The sequence below is a fragment of the Pogoniulus pusillus genome, chromosome 22 (genome assembly GCF_015220805.1).
Source record: "Pogoniulus pusillus isolate bPogPus1 chromosome 22, bPogPus1.pri, whole genome shotgun sequence".
In the NCBI taxonomy this organism is placed as follows: Eukaryota; Metazoa; Chordata; class Aves; order Piciformes; family Lybiidae; genus Pogoniulus; species Pogoniulus pusillus.
The window spans coordinates 16,792,654-16,809,040 of record NC_087285.1 but is presented as its reverse complement, the minus strand read 5'-3'; the positions used below and the strand labels follow the sequence as shown (position 1 = coordinate 16,809,040).

Genomic DNA, 16,387 nt, shown 5'->3' with positions numbered 1-16,387 from the left:
AAGCCCCTTTGCACCCACTTTGCTCTGCAAGCAGGGGATGTTCCATCATTACCAATCACTCTCTCTGTGAAGAACTTCCTCCTATCATATTGCTGTCTACAACTACCTGAAGGGAGGCTGTAGCCAGATAGGGGTTGGCCTCTTCTCCCAGACAACCAGCAATAGAACAAGGGGACACAGTCTCAAGTTGTGCTGGGAGAAGTATAGGCTGGATGTTAGGAGGAAGTTCTTCACAGAGAGAGTGATTGGCATTGGAATGGGCTGCCCAGGGAGGTGGTGGAGTCACCATCCCTGGAGGTCTTCAAGAAAAGCCTGGCTGAGGCACTTAGTGCCATGGTCTGGTTGATTGTCTAGGGCTGGGTGCTAGGTTGGCCTGGATGAGCTTGGAGGTCTCATCCAACCTGCTTGATTCTATGATTCTATGATTCTATATCTTATTCTTCCACTTCCCTGTGCAGACTTCATGGTTCTTCACCAGGACTGTGATCCTTGTTTTCCCTGGGTTGCAGTGGAAGGAGCACTGCTCCCAGAAATTCCCATTACCAGGCAGCAGATGAGCCCAGACTCTGAATCCTGCATTATTCTGCTTTTGATGATACTCTGCAGAAAGCAAAGTTAGATAGAACCTGTCTCTACACCTTCCTTTTTTCTTTCTTTTTCCTTCTCTTCCTCCCCTGGGAACCAAGGAGTTAAGAAAGTTTTCTTTTTTTGGTTAAGTTGTGGGTGTTTTTCTGACAGCCTCTGTGTCTTGTACACTTGTACCGTGCTTAAGGTAGATAAAAGTACAAATATTTTGCATAATTACATGGATGTTAACATTCACAGTGCCTGTGGCATCAGTTCTAATTTAGTAAAGTGAATCAGCTCCTTTTCCTGACAATTCATCAGTGCTGTGCCAAACAGAAAGGCTGCATCGTGCTTGGCTGTTACCACACACCAACATTAGCAAGTCTAATTGCAAAATTCCTTTTAAGTGTTGCTCTGCTGAGGGGGGGGGGGGAAACCAACACCAAAACAACTCTTTTAAAGCACAGAAGTTTCTCCTCAAATCTCAGCTTTGACATGAAACAGTTGGAAACTGCAGCAGCAGAATGAGATTGTAACCATGGATGAAGATGTAGCAGTTGTATTTTCCTCTCCATGTTACTGCCATGATCTGCTTTACCTGACCACAAACAACCTGGGCACCATTGGCACGGCAAGGATGTGCTCAAAGAATGGACTTCTTGCAGAATTACAGGATTTTTGCCTCAGAAGTGAGGCAGCAGAATGAATTCTTAGAAAGCAGCAGCAAAATGCCTAGAAAGCAGTGGAGGAAATCCTTGAGTGTTGTAGGAAAATGCCTAGGAAGGAGTGGGAAAATTCCCAGAAAGCATGGGGCAATTCCCACCCAAATTTGTGGACAGCAGCTGAAAGAGTTCTCCAGCACAACTCCTAGAAAGCAGTAAGGAACTTCTCACAAGGTTTGGTATGAACTCCTAGAACCTAAGGATAGATGCCTGAAAAGTACCAAGCAAATGCTTTGAAAGTGATGAGCAAGTCCTGTGAGGAGAGACTGAGGGAGCTGGGGGTGTGCAGCCTGGAGAAGAGGAGACTCAGGGGGGACCTCATAGAATCACAGTTTGGAAAGTGATTATGAGCATCTAGGCAAATCTGTCCAGTGCCAGCACAGCAACCACTGCCTGCAAGACAGAAGGCGGCACAGAGTCAGGGCACCAACCTGCTCTGCTGTAACCATGTCACATAGAATCATAGAATCATAGAATCAAGCAGGTTAGAAGAGACTTCCAAGATCATCCAGTCCAACCTAGCACCCAGCCCTAGCCAATCAACCAGCCCATGGCACTGTCTCATCCAGATCTTCCTTGAACACTTCAGGTAGAAGCTGGTGAAGGGCCTGGATCACAGCCCTATGAGGAGAGGCTGAGGGAGCTGGGGGTGTGCAGCCTGCAGAAGAGGAGGCTCAGGGCAGAGCTCATTGCTGTCTACAACTACCTGAAGGGAGGCTGTAGCCAGGTGGGGTTGGTCTCTTCTGCCAGGCAAGCAGCAACAGAACAAGGGGTCGCAGTCTCAAGTTGTGGCAGGGGAGGTCTAGGCTGGATGTTAGGAGGAAGTTGTTGGCAGAGAGAGTGATTGGCATTGGAATGGGCTGCCCAGGGAGATAGTGGAGTTGCTGTCCCTGGAGATGTTGAAGAAAAGCCTGGCTGGGGCACTTAGTGCCATGGGCTGGTTGATTGGCTAGGGCTGGGTGCTAGGTCGGCCTGGATGATCTTGGAGGTCTCTTCCAACCTGGCTGATTCTATGATTCTGTTCTGTGAGAAATGTCAAGAAATCACCAGCAAAATTCCTAGAAAATAACATGCTGCATAAGAACTGTCACAGAATCACAGAAACATCCAGGTTGGAAAGGACCCTCAGGATCAAATCCAACCTAGAACCCTACTCTACAAGATTCACCCTAAAACCATAGCCCTAAGCACCACATCCAAATGACTCTTAAACACATCCAGGGTGGGTGACTCCACCACCTCCCTGGGCAGCTCATTCCAGTGCCTGACCACTCTGTCTGTAAAAAAACTTTTCCTAATGTCCAATCTAAACCTGCCCAGTCTCAGCTTGAGGCCACCCTGGAAGAATGAAGAGCAGCTGCAGCAAATCTTGGTGGTGTATGCTAAATATTTGCAAATTTTTAGCTGAAAATCATGGGGCAGGCCAGTGGGGAAAAAAACAGCCATTTGGGGAAGGAGAGTGCAGAGCTGCCTGGGAGGCTTTGGCTGCTGCTTGTGTTAAATTAATTCAAGCAGCCCTCATCGTGGCACAAGAGGAAAAGCTCCACTCATCAGAACTTAGCCTTTATAGGGAGCTGGTCTTATCCCTAATGAAGTTTCTCTGTGTCATGCAGCTACACAGATTCCAAAAAGGCCAAGAGCCTCAGTGTGACCTTGAGCTCCCCCACCAGGGTGCCAATCAGCAGCATGACCTGAGTATGCTACTAATTGACCAGGCGGCAGTGGGCACAGCCGGGCAGGCTGCTGCTGCAGGTGCACAGCACTTTAAGCTCTTCTCTCTCTTATTCTGTTCCTCCTTGTTTACTATTTTTCTTTTTTGTTGTGGATGTTCTCCTTTAATTCCCCCTTTTTTTTTAAACAAGCCAAGAATTTGGGGTGGAAGCATCACGAGGTGGCTAGGGTAGTTTTGCAGCACCAATGTGCCTGAATCATAGAATCATAGAATCAACCAGGTTGGAAGAGACCTCCAAGATCATCCAGGTCAACCTAGCACCCAGACCTATCCAGTCAACTAGACCATGGCACTAAGTGCCTCATCCAGGCTTTTCTTGAAGACCTCCAGGGACAGTGCCTCACCACCTCCCTGGGCAGCCCATTCCAATGCCAATCACTCTCTCTGCCAACAACTTCCTCCTAACATCCAGCCTATACCTACTCCAGCACAACTTGAGACTGTGTCCCCTTGTTCTGTTGCTGCTTGCCTGGCAGAAAAGGCCACCCCCCACCTGGCTACAGCCTCCCTTCAGGTAGTTGTAGACAGTAATAAGATCACCCCTGAGCCTCCTCTTCCCCAGGCTAAACAACCCCAGCTACCTCAGCCTCTCCTCATAAGGTTTGAGTTCCAGGCCCCTCACCAGCTTTGTTGAAGGCACATGGGCTCTAACTGGAGCCTGGGGCAATTTAGAACAATCCTGAAGCAGCTTCTCTGGGCAGTCTGGAAGCTGCTAGCAAACAGCTAGGGTCTGGTCATCCCAGCTTTCCCTTCCCATTACAATCAATTCCTTAACCTTGATGATTTCTCTGATTCTAGCAGTGCATCTGAGCTACTGATGAAGAAAGTGTTCAACACTGAGACCAGAGTTTTGTGCCTGTCTGGGCCACAGAGAGTACACTGCAAAGATGAGTATGGAAGGAGGGAGGTGCTCAGCCCATCAAGCCAACAGGCAGTACCTGCCCTCTGCCACCACTCTACCACTCTTTCTCTGCTCAAGTGCTGCACATGGCTTTGATTTTATGCTTCCCATGTTATACCCTGTGGCTAGCTGTTTGGTTTATGCAAGGGGGAATTGTGTCTATATTCACATATAAATTGAAAATGTATTAAAGCTGTCAGTTATCCTGGCTTATGTACATATTTTACTTCTCCTTCACATTCAGCTCTTCCACAGCCACAATATTTTGTGTTCTTTGTATGAAAATTAATAAAGAATTGGATCATCATGAAAGATTTCATTTCCTTAAGCTAGCAGTGGTGAGGGGACAAAAAAAAAAAGACAACCCATCTGCTTTATGTCACCTCAGTTTCAATCAGTCAAAAGTAAATTTCCATCACCTGGATCCATATACTTTTCCTCTCTGTTTACTCTTCCTGTGCTGCATGGAATCAAGCTAAACTGCAGGAAGGCTTTTATGGACTTTGTAGATTAGTGCACATGGTGTTGCATACAGGCAGGAAAGACATCTTGCTCATACCCTCCTATTACCTGCCCAGGGTAGCCACTGAATGGCTTATCTTATTTCCCATTTAGGTTTATGTAGCTACTATTTATAGCCTTTGAAATATACTTCTACTTTTCCCCTTCAATTAAAAAACTTCTTCTGCCCTCTGTTGTTACTTACAGGCTGTGACCAGGTCACCTCTTAACCTTCTCCTGGATAAACCCCAGAACACCTTAGCTTCTTCAGCCCCATGCAGTTGTGTCTTTATGTTTGGCTGGGTCTGTTGAACTCGTTATGGTCTGATGGACAGTTTTGTCAAGGTGAATCCATCCTAAACACGGTGTTCCCTTGCTGAATTATCTGGGATGGTAAGAAGGAGTCCCACCAGCTCCCTCTCCTACCTGAACACGACTTGGAGCATTTGCTCCACTACTGCTGGTTTCCTCCCTTCCACTACCCCAACACAGTTCACAAGAGAAAACAAATCTTCATCTGGAGTCTAAGAAGTGAAAGAACACTGGGTGCCTGTGTAGTGCTGGGGAAGTCTGACCTTGACAGTCGTACAGACATCACCCATGTGATGGGAATCTTCTGCACCACGTACCCAGTACATCAGGCAGGAGGAGAAGAAGCTAAGAGGTTTAATTCTCCTTATGCCTTTAGGAAAAGTAAGGAAACCCTTGCTGGCATGTATTCTGAGGGTCTGTGGAGAGCTGCTCCTCCAAGCCATGGTGCAAGGGATAGACATTAAGCCTGAGAAGGTTCCCAGTGCAGAGCCCCAAGTGCCAGATTGCTGCCACTCAGTGTCAGCTCTGAGGCCAGTTGTGAAGTCCCGAGCGAGCCAGGCACAGACTGTGTTTGTGCAAATGCTGTGGGGTTCATCTGCTTTTCCCACCTGCAGCTCCCTGGGTTTTTTCTCAGAAAGACTTTCCTGATTCCTTTCCCTGCCTCTCCCCCCATAGCCATTACACGCAAGTTATTTGCTCTCAGTAATTGAGAAGGGATGGGCAGGGCAAGCAAGTCACTCACTTTTTGTTCAGAATCCTTTTTGTGCCCTTCTGGTTTAGTTAAATTTGGTCAGGCTTTTCTGCTGCCCTTTGGACCATAGCAAATAACTCATCACTTCAGATTTGGGACGGTTAGAAGAAAAGGAGCTGCACTGCCACCTTCAGCAGAAAGACTAAAAGGTGCCTGAAATGTATCCTCCAGCAGCCTCAGCGATCTGGAGCTGCAGGATGAGAATCAAGCAGGAATTTTCATTTGTCCCATATATAGATGTACCTTCCAGGGAAATGATCCCATGCAAAGGCTCAGTGCTTTTCAAATGTGGGGATCTCTGTGTTACTATTTTCCTGCAGCACTGGTTCTGTGGGGGCAGGCTATGACAACTGCAACAAATCCATAGTGAGCTCCAGACAGATGTGTGCATACAGATTTTGGATTGCATCTGCTGAGCCCAGCAGTGGCTTTGCTGGTGCCCAGCTCTGCTTTGTTAGAAAGCACATTTCAGCCAGCCTAGCCCTGGCATCCCACAGGTGAGTGGAGTTCAAGGGGTTTCAATTCCTGCAGTTGGATCATCTCTTCTTCCAGCAGCTATGGGGAAATGTTGGGCTCACAATCATAGAATCCTAGAATCAACCAGGTTGGACGAGACCTCAAAGATCATCCAGTCCAACCTAGCACCCAGCCTTAGCCAATCAACCAGACCATGGCACCAAGTGCCTCAGCCAGGCTTTGCTTCAACATCTCCAGGGACTGCAACTCCACCACCTCCCTGGGCAGCCCATTCCAATGCCAATCACTCTCTCTGCCAACAACTTCCTCCTAACATCCAGTCTAGACCTCTCCCAGAACAACTTGAGACTGTGTCCCCTTGTTCTGTTGCTGATTGCCTGGCAGAAGAGACCAACCCCACCTGGCTACAGCCTCCCGTCAGGTAGTTGTAGACAGCAATGAGCTCTGCCCTGAGCCTCCTCTTCTGCAGGCTGCACACCCCCAGCTCCCTCAGCCTCTCCTCACAGAGCTGTGCTCCAGGCCCCTCTTCAGCTTCATTGCCCTTCTCTGGACTCCTTCCAGCACCTCAACATCTCTCTTGAATTGAGGAGCCCAGAACTGGACACTACTCAAGGTGTGCCCTGACCAGTGCTGAGCACAGGGGCAGAATAACCTCCCTTGTCCTGCTGGCCACACTGTTCCTGAGCCAGGCCAGGATGCCATTGGCTCTGATACTGCAAAAATATTTTGGCACTGCAAAGACCAAAACTTCTGAATAATTCATAGAGGAGTGAAAATGAGATTACCACTGTCAGCCCTCTCCTCATGCAGCACCTCTGCTGAGCATGTCTTTTTGTCTCCTTAGGTCTCAGATGGCTTTTTTCCATCAAGCTCTTGTCATTGCCCACACAGAGAAGAGCTAAGATTAAGACCCAACACTGCTACTTCTGGTCTGACCTGCAGGACTGCAATTTCTGCCTTTAGCTTTCAGAAGAATAAGCAGTGATTGGACTTTGGAGCTGCTACTGCCCTGAATCTCTGTTTAATATCAATTTGCCAATGTTAATGTTCTTATTCAGTGAAAGCAGACTTACACAATAAAACCTTAGTTATGCTTTCTATCAATCAGTGAGCAATTAATGGTCAATCAGCATTATACTCTGCAGCCATAGGTAGCAGAGAAGAATGGGCACAACACAGCCATAGTGAGAAAAGACACCAGCCTGACTAGAGTTTACATACACATAAACACAGCCTTTTTACCCCCACCCCCATTTTTTCCTGAAGTATGTCAGTGCAGAGCATTTCAAAGTTGCCCAGCATATCCCAGTCTTCCCATCTCTAAAGCCCAGGCTTTACAACAAGACAGAGTGACAGAGAGAATCCATATGTGCTGTTACACAAGATTTCCATGATAGCTCATGGGGCTCACCTCAGCTCTGGCATCTGATAACAAACCATCTCTACTGGTCCTCAGAGAGAGCTTTTCCCTAGCACTGAGGCTACAGCCAACTGATCTCTATGGACACAACTCACCTTCATTCACAGGCCAGCACAAATCCCCTTGCACCACTTGGGAAAGATTGTGCAGCTCTCACAGGGCATCTCCACAGAGCAAAAAGCCCTGGGGCTGTGGCACAAAGCAGTATGCAGGGCAATGTCTTCTGGGAGGAAGATGCTCTGATCAAATCAGGCGACCAGGATCAAGGACATGTGCACGGAGAGGATGTGCCAATTAGCTGCCAAGTAAAAGCAGCAGTAAGGTTCTCTACCAGAAAAATCCCATTCCACTGAAGTTCAGCCCTTCTGTGGACATTTGCTCACTAATGATTTCTTCATTAAAGAAAAACACAGGCCATCCCATAAACATCTTGGTAACATCTGTCTTCCATTCTGAAAATGTCAAGATGGAACACTTGAGCTGCTTCAGCAGCAGTGTGGTAGAGCTCTTCATGCCAGTACTTATTTTGCATTATGGAGAAGAACAAATGTTTCAATTTAGCAGCACTCCTTCAGGAAAAAAAAAAACACCCAACCCAAAACTCTACCTTTGTGGGACTTGAACCTTGCTCTTTAAAGCTCATTTTACAATGGGAAACAAGAATTCAGAAAAACCATATCATTGCCCAGGTTTGACAATCCCAAGGTAGCCTGTGCTACAAACAACAGGAGTAAAAACTGAAAGGCAGGACCATTACACCAGGAGAACACAAATCTCCTTTAACTGTAAGTCTATTTCAGTTTCACACAAGCCAAACAGACCTAAGGCTCAAACTAATTGAAGTCAACCATCCCCTGGACCAGGGGGTTGAGTCCAGCATCAGTAAGTTTGCAAATGACACCAAGCTAGAAGCAGGTGTGGATCTGTAGGAGAGTAGGAGAGCCCTGCAGAAGGACCTTGACAGGCTGGATGGGTGGGCAGAGGTCAATGGGATGAGATTTAATGAGGCCAAGTGCAGGGTTCTATACTTTGGCCACAACAACCCCAAGCAGCACTACAGGCTGGGGACAGAGTGGCTGAGAGCGCCCAGGAAGAAAGGGACCTGGGGGTGCTGGTAGATAGTAGCTGAAGATGAGCCAGCAGTGTGCTCAGGTGGCCAAGAGAGCCAATGGCATCCTGGCCTGCATCAGGAACAGTGTGGCCAGCAGGACAAGGGAGGTTATTCTGCCCCTGTACTCAGCACTGCTCAGGGCACACCTTGAGTGCTGTGTCCAGTTCTGGGCTCCTCCATTCAAGAGAGATGTTGATATGCTGGAAGGTGTCCACAGGAGGGCGCCAAAGCTGGTGAGGGGCCTGGAGCACAGCCCTGTGAGGAGAGGCTGAGGGAGCTGGGGGTGTGCAGCCTGCAGAAGAGGAGGCTCAGGGCAGACCTCATTGCTGTCTACAATTACCTGAAGGGAGGTTGTAGCCAGGTAGGGTTGGTCTCTTCTCCCAGGCAAGCAGCAACAGAACAAGGGGACAGAGTCTCAAGTTGTTCTGGGGGAGGTCTAGGCTGGATGTTAGGAGAAGGAAGTTGTTGCCACGGTCTGGTTGATTGGCTAGGGCTGGGTGCTAGGTTGGACAGGATGATCTTGGAGGTCTCTTCCAACCTCGTTATTTCTATGATTTTATGAATGGAATGTTTGGTTACTCTTATGGAATAGAATAAATGGTCAGGGTTGGAAGGGACCTCAGGGATCATCTAGCTTCAACCCCCCTGCCATGGGCAGGGACACCTCACACTAGCTCGTAACAGATCTGCTGCTCATAACAGAAGCATAAATGTGTCCTCACAGCAGAAAATAAATTTCTATCCTTTACTTCTTACAAACTTTATCTCAAAAGGCTGAAGAGGAGGAAACACTGTGAGGGCTCTGACAACCTCCTCTTGTTGCTGAGTGTAAGCTGCTGGAAGACCAATGTAGTTGCACAACACAGTGCATGTTGGAGCCCTGTGCCCTGCACTTGAGCTTCTGAAGCTGATTGCAGCTCAAAGTCCTGGCTGCTTCCCCAGCTCATTAAAGAGGGTGCCTGGGTCTAAGCATGCTCGTGAATTATTCAAGAAGAGAGGTGGGCTCCAAAGCAAACAATAGAAGCATAAGTAAGTGACCTTAAGCAGAGGCACTCCATCACCTGAGGAGAGGTCACTGCAGGCTGTGTGTCCTTTATACATGGATATTAAAAAAAGCTTTCAAAGGAATATTTATGCCTTCCCCACCAGCCCACTTCTTATCTCCACTATTCCCTCCCCCACCCCCAGCAAGGCACACTGCAAAACCCAGGAGCTTTCCATTTGCTGACTGCAGCAACAACAAACCAAGTCTTGAAGTCAGGAGCAAAAACCTGAGAGTTTTACATCCATACATTACTGGTTCTTTTAAATCTAAAATATAGTTTTTAATTAGTGCTAATCTAGTTGCTTCCCTAGAACTCTGATCTAAGTTTGCCACAAATCTTTCAAATGCTCCTAATGTTATTGCTTTTTCCACATAAGCCATCGTTTTCAACTGAGTCATTGTGATGTGGATGGCATCTAAGAAGTCAATGCTGCTCTTTCGAGGGATGGCCAAGCATGTATTCATCTTTTGTTATAGGAGCAGAAGACAACAGAAAAGGAGCTGAACAGATGTGCTTCTACACACTTTGCTGCCAGGAAATGGCAAACTCATCTCTCTGACTCTGGGAGAGCATTATTCTGTGCTGCTCTCAGAGTCTTTGTTTTGACCAAAGGCATTAGAGACATCAGTGGCATGAGCCAGATAGAATCATAGAATCAACCAGGTTGGAAGAGACCTCCAAGATCATCCAGTCCAACCTAGCACCCAGCCTTGTCCAGTCAACTAGACCATGGCACTAAGTGCCTCAGCCAGGCTTTGCTTCAACACCTACAGGGATGGTGACTCCACCACCTTCCTGAGCAGCCCATTCCAATGCCAATCACTCTCTCTGCCAGGAACTTCCTCCTAACATCCAGCCTGTACTTCCCCCAGCACAACTTGAGACTGTGTCCCCTTCTTCTGTTGCTGGTTGCCAAAGTTCCCTGAAACTGGGCTCCTCAGTTCAAGAGAGATGTTGAGGTTCTGGAAGGTGTCCAGAGAAGGGCATTGAAGCTGGTGAAAGGCCTGGAACACAAACCCTATCAGGAGAGGCTGAAGGAGCTGGGGGTGTGCAGCCTGCAGAAGAGGAGGTTCAGGGCAGACCTCATTGCTGTCTACAACTACCTGAAGGGAGGCTGTAGCCAGGTGGGGTTGGTCTCTTCTCCCAGGCAACCAGCAACAGAACAAGGGGACACAGTCTCAAGTTTTGCAGGGGGAGGTCTAAGCTGGATGTTAGGAGGAAGTTTTTGTCAGAGAGAGTGATTGGCATTGGAATGGGCTGCCCAGGGAGGTGGTGGAGTCACTGTCCCTGGAGGTGTTAAAGCAAAGCCTGGATGAGGCACTTAGTGCCATGATCTAGTTGATTGTCTAGGGCTGGGTGCTAGGTTGGACTGGGTGATGTTGGAGGTCTCTTCCAACCTGGTTGATTCTATGATTCTATGATCCTTCTTGTTACTCACACTTTCTTTTTCCTGGTCTGGTTTGCCTTCCATGGTGCTGAAATGCCACCCTCTGCACAAATTAAACAGCTACACCTGGGTTCTGGTGACCAAATTATCTCACAATACCTACCTAAAGAGATATAAACCAAGCAAAATATATTGGTGGTGTTTATTCTGAACACAAGGGAGCTGATGCCTGAATTTCCAATGGCATTTAAGTGGAGAATGAAATTAATCAGGAATTGGATGAAGTGGAAGGTTCTTCATCAGAAGATTTCTTGTCAAGTTCCTGCGTGAATGAAACTGAACCAGACAGCTACATTTGGCTCACCCAGAAGAGTTTGTGTCTGCCTGCTGTTATCCAGCACTGACTGATGGAAACACAGCTAAAGCATGTCACCTAATGGCCAAATATTTTCAAGGAGCTGCTCTGTCCCAACTTTTTTTCCCTTGCCATCATCCCTAGCATTCCTGTGATATCACCTATTCTGTTCTGCACAGTGCAAGCCAAAAGACACTGCCTTTCTTTGCACAGATTCTTTGCTTTTCCTGGCAGAGACAGTGCCTATCTGCCTGCAATCAAACCAATTTTGACTTTCTCCTCTGTTCTGGGTGTAACATCGTCAAAATATATGCATAACACACAGCTCAACTTTCCTCTGTCCCAGTATGCTGCCCCTGGGAGACCTGAGACAAAGACTAAATCCCCCAGGATTTAGAATTTAGGATGGGAGGGTGAGACCTAACCTGTTTCTGGCTGTTATGGTTTAGTGCTTATGGCATGAACAAGATACTCCTGTGATCACTCAGTGCATTTTTCCCTCATCATCTCATGAGGACCTTTCTCTATTGTATTACTGGGATGTTGTTGCATTAAAATTTTCTGCTGGTATGAGCCAGCACAGCCTTCTTGTCCTCACAGCTATCAAGCAAGGATGTGATGACAGACAGATACTTCAAGGAAAGGTACAAAACTTCCTCATATTCATCTGCAGAGAGGCAGAGCCAAACCTACCTTTGCTATCCCAGCAATGAGCATTGAAATGCCAGCTCTGCAATTGCCAAGTGAGATCTGAGGGGGTTCTGCTGCCTAATGTTCCTTAACCTGAACTGAAAGGGCAATGAAGGTATTCTGTGACAAAGCCCTGATACCATATTCCCTTTTTCTTGCTTCAGTTTTTTTTGCTGCAGGTAGTTTTTGCAGCAATCTAAATATTAAATGCTTCAGCAGCCTGTTCCTAGGAGAAGGTCAGTTCTGGAGGGGAATGGAGGCACTGAATTCATCCTATCAATGTTTTATAACAAATGAAATGATTGCAAATGTAAGTTCCATACATAGCTCCTGAAACTACAGTGCCTTCATCCTCTGTGTCCAGGAGCTGTATCTTATTTGTGGCTATAGATAAGAAGTCATATATTTTCTTTTTATCCTTGCTTGGAGGTCACTAAACCCATGAAATTCACCCCACATAATTCAAGACCATCCCAAATCTCCTATTATTTAAGGGATAAATTATGCTGCCTTTATTCAACAGGACTCTGCTCCTGTGATCAGTTTCTTACAGATTTGACTTCTTGTTCTGTTGTTTTGGACAAGAAAACGTGCATAGATTGGAAGAATCACTGGGCAGAGATTGCATTTTCATTTGCAGACCTTCAGAGCAGAGGTATGGGTGTTATGGAAGGGAGGGTTGTTTAACCTAGAGCAGAGGAGGCTCAGGGCAGAGCTCATTGCTGTCTACAACTACCTGAAGGGAGGCTGTAGCCAGGTGGGGTTGGTCTCTTCTGCCAGGCAACCAGCAACAGAACAAGGGGACACAGTCTCAAGTTGTTCTGGGGGAGGTATAGGCTGGATGTTAGGAGGAAGTTTTTGTCAGAGAGAGTGATTGGCATTGGAATGGGCTGCCCAGGGAGGTGGTGGAGTCACCATCCCTGGAGGTGTTGAAAAAAAGACTGAATGAGGCACTTAGTGCCATGGTCTAGTTGGCTGGATAGGTCTGGGTGCTAGGTTGGCCTGGATGATCTTGGAGGTCTCTTCCAACCTGGTTGATTCTATGATTCTATGATATTTTTCCAAGTTAATATTGTTTATTAATGTTGCTATTCAGAACTCTCACCACCCCCAACCCCTAATTTTAATAATATTTTGGTTCTTACACAGTTATGGAAACATCTATGCATATAATCTACATCTAATATAACCAGCAAAATATATTAGCATTAATTGAACTGGAATAGACTATTCCCACAGCCAAATGCTGCTTGTGGCCAATATGCTGTTTGCCTGCTAGATGGGCTCAAGCTCTTTCTGCTCTATGGCAGAAGGCAATAGAGAATTACAGAGGTATTTAAGCATTTACTCACAGATTATTATAGTTACCCTCGTGGGGGCTGCCCACAGTCCAGACAGTGCCCAAATGCTTTCAGGGGATTCTGTCTTGTTGGATGTTGAGGCTTGAATCTTCCTGGCTTCTGGGGAAAGGACGCAGACAATCTCTGACTTTGTCTCCTGGCTTCTTCTGGACCATCTGTATATATGGCCAGGGATTCTAGGCAGGACCTTCAGGTGCAGAGTAGATGTGGTGTAGTCTCAGCATGATGTCACGCTGGCCACACAGGCCAATGGCATGCAGGCATCCAGGGTCTGCTCCTGGTAACCTGCAGCAGTGCAGTTTAGCAGGCAAGCATAAGGCAGTGTGCAAGAGCAGCAGGGCTGGGCACAACAGAGAGAGCAGGCAAAGAGCAGGGAAGCAAGAGCAGGTTGTTCACCTGCCTATCTCCTTTTATCAATGTGGGCCGAGATTCATTGCCCTTTGGACACAAGAACAGCCAATCAGGATGGCAGTTAGCCAAATCTTACCATATAGGCAAAGCCACAGGCTCACTTTTCCCTAATTTGGGAAAAGCACAGGCCTGGCACTAGGCAGGCAGAAGCTAAGTGTGTGTACCTTACACCACAGGACCCTGGGCAGCCCAGACTCTCTGGCTCCAGGTTTTCTGTCCGTTTCCCGCTTGCCTTTCTGGTGGAGCAGAAAAACGTGCCTAGGTAAGGCAGGACATGGATAAGCCTATTCTCCACAACAATGGGTAGGGATTGTTAGACACACAGCAATATCAGGAAGAGTGGGAAGAAAGAGGGAAGACCAGGAATCCAAAGAGGCCACTCCTTTGCCTGCCTGCCTGCCAGCCAATCGCATGGGTACAGCTCTTCCTATCAGATACCCCCAGTAACCCACTTCTTTCCCATTTCCACCCTTGGCAAGTTCTGCACTTCAAGAACTTCCAATTTTAATAATTTTGTCCTGTTTTTCAGCAGATTTATTATCTCATTATGCCTAAATGCCTTTATCAAGTATGAAATGAAGCACTAGGTGTTCAAATTGGCTTTTAGGGGCATAGACAGGTTTCTTTAGTCCCTCCTTCAATCTTGTAGCATCTGTATTCAAATCATTCTTGTATATATTCATGTAATTGGCTCTCAATCTTTAATTAACAGCATTTGTATGGAATCTCAATTTGCTCCTAAAAAAAGCAATGCTTAATGCAGTTTAATGTTCACCTGCCTTTTCATGAAGGAGATGGATGAACCAGCACCTGATTAATTTCATCCATTAGTTCTCTGTTAATTTGAATCATGAAGAGGGGAGAGAGGAAATGTATTTAAGTGCCCAATCCCTTCTCACTGTTCATCTATTTTAGGTTTACAGAAAGTGGGACAAGGACACAAATATTTTCCTCTTTTTTTGTGTGTGATCTCTGACCTAGACCCCCACCAACCTGCCCTGACCCTCGTCAGGAGAGCTTACCCTGCAGTAAGACACCAAAGAGTTTCCATTTATTTGATTTCACTCAGAGAAGGCTAAGAGGTCACTAGAATATCCATATGACTTTCTATTAAGGGAAAACCCTTTAATCTAGCAGGCAGGGGCAGGATAAAACCCAAAGGCTGGAAGCAGAAACTGGATCAAGCCAAGCTAACTATGAGGAGTCAATTTCTAGGGTTTTTTTCTTTTGCAAATCAAAGAGAGAAATTAACCATGGGAACATCTTCCATTAAAGCCTGATAGAGTTTCTTTTTTATCACAGGGAGTATTTAAATCAAAGACAGGGGAACATCTCCAGCTCACTCGCCCAGGAGCAAGCAGAAGGAAGAAGGTGAGTCATGCTCCCAGCTGTGCCACTGGCGAGACAAACCCAGGATGTTAGTTCATAGAATGGTTGAGGTTGGAAGGGACCTCAAAGCTCATCCAATTCCAACCCCCCACCATAGGCAGGGACACCTCCCACTAGAACAGGTCACTCAAGGCCTCATCCTGCCTAGTCTTGATTACCTCCAGGGAGGGAGCAGCCACAGCCTCCCTGGGCAACCTGTGCCAGCGTCTCACCACCCTCACTGTAAAGATCCCTTTCCTAACATCTAGTTCTGCCAGTTTAAACCCATTTCTCCTCACCCTGTCATTACAAGACCTTGTCAGTAGTCCCTCCCCAGTCTTCCTGTAGGCCCCCTTCAGTTACTAGAAGGCTACTATAAGGTCCTTGTTCTGTCCCAGGGAACAAGTGAGCAGAGCCTGTCTCCCTGCTCCTGACCAGCCCTCAGGTGTTCATAAACATTTATTAAATCCCCTCTAAGTCTTCTCTTCTCCAGACTAAAATGCCCCAAGTCCCTCAGCCTCTCCTCATCAGGCAGTGCTCCAGTCCCCTAATTATCCTCATAGCCCCCCACTGGACCCTCTCCAGCAGATCCCTGTCCCTCTTAAACTGGGGAGCCCAAAACTGAACACAGTATCCAAGATGAGGTCTCACCAGGACAGAGTAGAGGGGAAAGAGAACACCCCTAAACTCTATCTCTCTGACAGCTGACTCTCTTCTATCCAGCTGCAGGATGAATGCAATTGTGGCATGGTTGGGTTGCAAAAATCCCAAAGTTCAGGCATTGCCACATCCTCAAAACACCTGAAAGAGAGCATTCTGGCCAAGCAAGGAAGGAGTTACACAGCAGAGTCAAGCTGTCTTTGACTATTATTGTGCATCAAGAGGAAGTGAGCAGAAGAGCTGCTCTGTAGGGAACTCCCAGGATTTTCTAACTGATGGAGAGTGATGCTAGAGGTATTGCTGTTGTCGCTCAGGCAGTTCAGCAAAGCAAACAGATGAGAAATCCCAAGGGAAAAATGTTCCTCTGCATCTGCTATGCATTTCAGGAAGGGCCAGTTGGGGGAGAGACATCCTGAAGGGATGCAGCTGACGTGGAGAAAGCAGCCTGCTGAGAAGGGTAGCTGTGCTGTGATGCTCTGAGCATGAGAGATGATCCAGTCCAGCTGTTACAAGTGGATTTGAAACTAAACAGAAGTGCTTTGCAGTCCCTTGCAACACCACTTTTACAAGCCTGGGAATGTTGAAGAAGGGTTTCATCACCACTGGGGCTGATAA

At 47.0% G+C, this 16,387-nt stretch overlaps 1 protein-coding gene across 1 annotated transcript in view; it reads left to right on the top strand.

Moving 5' to 3' along the window:
• The window catches only part of SGCD (sarcoglycan delta), a 681,477-nt gene extending 677,331 nt beyond the window's left edge, over window positions 1-4,146 (top strand). The window contains exon 10 of the mRNA XM_064161998.1: window positions 3,820-4,146. Coding sequence (XP_064018068.1) covers window positions 3,820-3,831 — 12 coding nt within the window. The 3' untranslated portion in view covers window positions 3,832-4,146. The remainder of the gene's footprint in view (window positions 1-3,819) is intronic.
• The last annotated feature ends 12,241 nt before the right edge of the window (window positions 4,147-16,387 follow it).